Source organism: Heliangelus exortis, chromosome 1 (assembly GCF_036169615.1).
Source record: "Heliangelus exortis chromosome 1, bHelExo1.hap1, whole genome shotgun sequence".
In the NCBI taxonomy this organism is placed as follows: Eukaryota; Metazoa; Chordata; class Aves; order Apodiformes; family Trochilidae; genus Heliangelus; species Heliangelus exortis.
Window position 1 is genome coordinate 132,720,180 of NC_092422.1, and position 6,000 is coordinate 132,726,179.

General features: G+C 36.0%; 1 protein-coding gene across 1 annotated transcript in view; it reads left to right on the forward strand.

Moving 5' to 3' along the window:
* Positions 1 to 5,435, forward strand: part of TPH2 (tryptophan hydroxylase 2) — a 51,909-nt gene extending 46,474 nt beyond the window's left edge. Inside the window, exons 9-11 of the mRNA XM_071745377.1 lie at positions 331 to 426; positions 4,750 to 4,883; positions 4,972 to 5,435. Coding sequence (XP_071601478.1) covers positions 331 to 426; positions 4,750 to 4,883; positions 4,972 to 5,146 — 405 coding nt within the window. The 3' untranslated portion in view covers positions 5,147 to 5,435. The remainder of the gene's footprint in view (positions 1 to 330; positions 427 to 4,749; positions 4,884 to 4,971) is intronic.
* The last annotated feature ends 565 nt before the right edge of the window (positions 5,436 to 6,000 follow it).

The window sequence follows — 6,000 nt, forward strand, 5'->3', positions numbered from 1 at the left end:
TCAGAAGGTTTCAAAAATCTCAGCAGATTACTATCAGGGCCTTTTATACCTAAATGATCTTTCTTGTCAGATCCTAACTGGCCATTCCAATGAACTGCTTGGGTGCCCAGATAAAAAGGAGAATCTCACATTTTCGTGCAAAGGTCCCCTGCTGCAGAGCCTGACATTTAAAGTACTTAGCACTAACAATATGCTTTACATGATTTTATATTAAAGACATTAAATTCTGAAGAACTAGGGCAATCAAGTGAATATGGCACACATTGTCAATGCTGAAGTGCCTGTTTTCAACTATGCTATATGTATCTGTATATCTGTTATATTTTACAGTGCTATTTTTTTACAATTGAATTTGGCCTTTGCAAACAAGAAGGACAACTACGTGCTTACGGGGCAGGACTTCTATCTTCTATTGGTGAATTAAAGGTATGTGCCCTTAAAGCAGAATCAACTTTTTAATCTTAAAGTAATTGTTGGATGCAAATATTTTGCCTTTAAAATAGCAATCAAAATTCTTAAGATAAAAAGCTTACTTTTAGGATGTGATACTGACCTAAAAACTTTGTTTGAAATGCCAGCTAGCACTTGAAGCATGAAATGGATTTGTAAGGCTTGAAGTACCAAAGCAAAATATAAAACCTATTTCTGTTTGAATTTGCATTCCATGTAAAAAGTTTCTAACAGGTAAGGGTGCCTTGGGCTCTGAAAGCTTTGTTTTGAAGAAAAGCGTGTATTTTTAATACACACACCAAATGTTCTGAAATCAGACACAATTCTGTTGTAAGTAATCCAGTGTGTTTCAGTGAGTTCATTATTGATGATAAAAGAACATTTTCTAAGGTTCTGTTTCAGTAGATTAATCATATTTAAAATTCAGGTATGCAAGGTTGAGATACATGTCTGAGTGACATAATGTAGAGTCCTGTTCTTATAAAGTTGAAACTGTTTAACCTTGCATGCTGTGAGTAGGTATAGTGGATCATTTATTGCCTCTTTTTATATTTAGAAAACATCAGGAATAAACGAGGTCTTTTGTTACAAGTGTGGTATTTTGGGACATACTGCATCTCTGTTGGCAAGATGGGATGAAAGGGGAAGGAGAGGGAGTAGTGCTATATTTGGGTCCTGGGACCCAAATGAACACCTGGTGGCTTTTAAAGTAAACATTTGGGTTTTAGGAAGCATATACAGAATAGTATTTACAAACTGTTTTGTAGTATATCTGCTGCTCATTTGTGTTTAAACATCTTCCCACTCTTCTGGGCTCACTTTCAATGAACTACCTGGCAATTTAATAGATTAAGTATCTCAGTTTCTTCATGTTCATTTCCCCTGTAACTGAGAATATTAATGGTGAAGCTTATTAGTCAAATTGCTGTTCTTTCATTACTTGGAAAAAGGTTAAAGAAAATTACCTTCTCCAATACTTTTTCTTTGATTGTATTACAGTTGTTCTGAGTTCAGTGCATTCTTCAGCCACAGAAGCATTCTGTATCAGCCTGGCAATATATAATACCCACATTACAAAGCCAGTTAAATGCAAAGAGATCAACATTTCCACTTTTTTTCCTCTGGTGCAAAAGCATTCAGTGCTGTGCCCCAAATTTTGTGTAGGATGCTACAGAGAATCTGGCTTTTTATTTAAACTAACAGTTATGGTCATTAGGTGATGACTCCCAAAATATCTATCAAATAATTTACAACATATGGGGGCACAAAAGTGAGGAAACGAACAGTCAAGAACTTAAGACATTTTTTAGCCTCAATGTCTTAAGCACATTATCCTTGTCATATGTGCATTTTTTGGTACTACTAACAATAATCTCAGAGTAAAGATGCAAAGAATAATCCTTTTGAAAAGCAACAGTACAAATTAAATAATGTGCACATTAATGGGCTATACTGATCTGCTTCAAAGGTGCTACCACACATATATATCATCACTATTTTGCCATAAATCAGGGATATTATATACTTTTCTATTTCATACTTATGTATTTCCTAGGTGTGAAACCAGAAGGGACTATTACATCATTTGGTTTGACCACATAAGCTGTTAAATTTCAGCAGTTCTTATATTAACCAAGCACAGGGACTGAAGTTGGACATTTTAGTTATTTGCTGCAGGTGCAGAAGAGCACCATTCCATGAATAGTCACAGTCTCCATCAAGAACTGATACTGATATGTTGAAAAATGTCAGGGAATTTTCTGTAGGATTGTGCTCCAGGTAGAAAAGAAAGGAAAATGTAAGGGGAAAAAAAAAGCATAAATCTATTAAGTTTTCTGCTAATTCAGCCATGGGAGAAACTGTTCCTAGAGCAAAAACCTGGCAGTGAGGAGACTTCTTGTCAACAATATTTCATCAGGCAGGTGCAGGCTATGCACCTCATGACTTGGCACAAAGCCTTCCATCAAGCCATCGTCCATCTCTGTTTTTTTGTTGAAAGCAACCTCCCTTCCTTCTTCCTGTATCTCCTAGCATCCATTGGGAGGGAAAATTTCCTCCTTGACCTGAAGGCTTTTGAAATCTAATGCTGTCCTAATAGACTGTAGTTGAGTTCCTGATGACATCGATAGTATTATCGATTATTATTTCTAGTATTATCACAATGACTTTTTCTATAGTGAGTGGGTATGAATAGGAGAGTCATGTTCCATGGCCCTGAAGTCTGACACTTGTGTGCAACATCCAGCCTTCTCACAGAAGTGAGAGTGAAGAAGTGCTTTTAGAAGTAATTATGTCATTATTAAGACAATAGTGATTGTGAGCCCATAGTCCCTTCTTTGAAGATCAAACATGTAGTTGTCCTTGTGTTCTCCCACAGAGAAGGCTTGTCCACAGAGGACAAGGAACATAAATATTGTTTCAGTGTTGATTTTGCTACCTTGATTTACAGGCACTTGATATTAATAAATATTTCTGTCAGCAAGAGGGGAAGCCTTTCTTCAGCTGCCCTCCCTGTCATCTCTCTTTTCAGTGCAACAGTATTCACTGGAAACAAAATCATGGCCAATTTTATATATAGTTTCTAGAAATATAGTTTCTAGAAATGTCTAGAAATAAATGAGTGGCACTATTAGCAGGGTGGAAGTGGCCAGCAGTATTTGGGCCTTTCGGATGAATGAATGGCTTGTTCAGTCATCCCTGTTTCTGTGCTACACTCTTCCACTCTTTAAATCTGCTTGTTGCTTTTAGCAACAAAAACCTAAAAATTAGAGATTTATTTAACTTGGTATTTAGACTTTGAATTTTGCATACTGAAAAATGCTATTCCTCCTCTGCATGCAATGGAAGCATTAAACAGAAAAATTTGAAGGCAAAATAAGGAGCAAAATAAGGAGAAAGAGCAGATGAAAAAGCTTTGTGGAAAATAAGTAATACAGTAAGTGGTTATAAAATGTTCTGCCTAATATAGTCAGGTTAACGCTAGCTGCCACTATTACAGAGTATATGTTTTGGGGTTAGAGATAAGGCAGTAATAATGTACATTTCAATTATTAAAGCTACTTGTAGAAAGCATCCCAAATGTATTGGGAAACTTTAATACATTTACTTTGTATTATGCTCTCTTGAACTCTTTTGTTAAAGGAGTCTCGTATCAACTTCATTTGTCTGTAGATCAAGTCTCATATCCCTATAAAATGCTTCTATATTTAACCAAGGTAGACTTAGAATATTTCTGTATAGATTTTTTAAAGCCAAATACAGTATGCAGTCATGTTTTGTTTTAATGCTAGTTTGTTAAGAAGAGGGAACATTGGGTTTTATAACTGAAAAGGTTCCAATACAAGTTTTAGTTCGGTTTTCTGAAGAGGATTAAGATGGTACTGGATCCCAGATGTTCATTTCAATGCTTTTTTTTTTTTTTTTTTTTTTTTAATAGAGAGTATTTTTAAATATAGAAAATTATACTGATGACATTAAAAATTCTGGTAAAAGCAGGTGGCAGATCTGAAAGTGTCCTATGTTGCAGATCTGTAGAGCAGCAAAACATTTAGCTGCAAGTTTTCCAAGACTCTGTGTTCTCTCACAGGATAACAAGGCTATAAATTAAGTACTGGCACACAGGCAACTTCTTACCTGTGTTCTTATTCTGCTCTCTTCTCTTGGTAGCAGCCTTTGATGCCTTATTTGCCCACTGTCTGCACTAAACTACCTCTGCCTGTTCATGTAGTTATTTTTCCCTGGACTACTGCATGGAGCACTATTGCTCAGGTGTATGTGGCAGAAGGATAATGCATTTCATCAGCACACAACAAATGGGCTTTATTTAATGAGCTTTCATGTACATAGTTTCACTCTTAAACACACTGTCAGGAAGATTATATATATTTTTGACCCAAAAATGTAGAGCAGAGATTGTATGAATGGTTTGGTCAGTTCTGCCAGTTAAGTGACATTTTGGGGACACACATGCTTGAGGTTATTTCAGGAAGAGGTGATTTGATGACTTTCCTATTTCCAGCTAAAGATTTAGGTATGCCTACACGGCAGGTGTGTTTCTAATCTCCTTTTTATTATTTGAAAATTTATTTTGGGAAATAAATTGCTCTCCATAAGAAGAGCTTTTAAGTAACAAATGATTAATTCTGTTCAGACTGAAAAAACTCTAAGGATAACAAGAGAGTCTACTAACTAATGGGAAATGAACAGCACAGCAACATAAAAACTGTATGTGTGAAAAGCTGTATACATACATTGTAGTATCAAAATAAAAAAAACCATATCCTGTGGTGTATTTTGCAGCATGCTCTCTCTGATAAGGCCAATGTGAAAACATTCGATCCAAAGACAACCTGTTTGCAAGAATGCCTTATCACTACTTTCCAGGAAGCTTACTTTGTTTCGGAAAGTTTTGAAGAAGCCAAAGAAAAAATGAGGTAAATTATTTCCATTGGCTCAAAAATCTACTTTTCTCTTCTTTAGTAGTCAAAACCAAAAATACTGTAATTTTCTTTTTTCTTTCAGGGACTTTGCCAAATCAATCAATCGTCCCTTCTCTGTGTATTTCAATCCATATACGCAAAGCATTGAGATTCTGAAGGATACCAGGAGTATAGAAAATGTCGTTCAGGACCTCCGCAGTGATCTAAACACTGTATGTGATGCTTTAAGCAAAATGAACAGATATTTAGGGATTTGATATATGTGGCACTGTGATTTGCTGTCAGCTGCTTTTTCTGTAGCCAGTCTAGTAACATGACACGATAATGGCTATCTTCTAAACCCCATCAATTTTCCCTTTACAGCTGCGCCTGTGGCTTGCATCATTGTGTTGCTCTGTCTAATAGTAATGTGCAGAAAAACCAAGGCAATGCTGATCTGTAAGTGCAACATTGAGTCTGGCAGAATAAAATCATCAATTCCTCAAAACAATGTAATGTACAAGTACACCATTAAAAACTTGCCTGACAATGGTTTGGTTTCCATAAGATGATTCACTTCAGTGTGTAAGAAATGGTGTTGCTGATTTCATTAAGTCTGAGCTTGTTTTTTTATAATCCCTTTTCTCCCATTAGAATCCAGAAAAAAATTACTTGCAACATTTTCATTTTCTTTGGAAGAGAACCTGTATTCCTTTCTTCAGTACTGAAGACAGTGTTTTGCCCATAAATCTGTAACAGAACTGAGTGTCCCTTGTGAATGAACAACAATTTATATACCAATACTGAGATCAGAAAGCCTATCTATTTGTACTAAAAGGCCAGTGGAGATTATGAGAACTCACAACTGACAAATGTTCAAAGTGTCTGAGTAATTGAAACACAGTAAAAAAACTACACCTTTGACAGCGGATGTAGCAAGATAGTTCTAGTTCTTCCATGTGTTACCTTGTGACAGTCCTAAGCATACTTCCTCTGCAAGGGCTATCTGGGAATAAGAGAGGAAGAGCTTGTGTTAATTCTGGGCTGTTAGATGTGAATATAAAGCCCTTCTGCATCATTGTGTGCCTTACACATTCCCTTATCCTTTGAGTGTGCTCCTCTTGCATTTCAT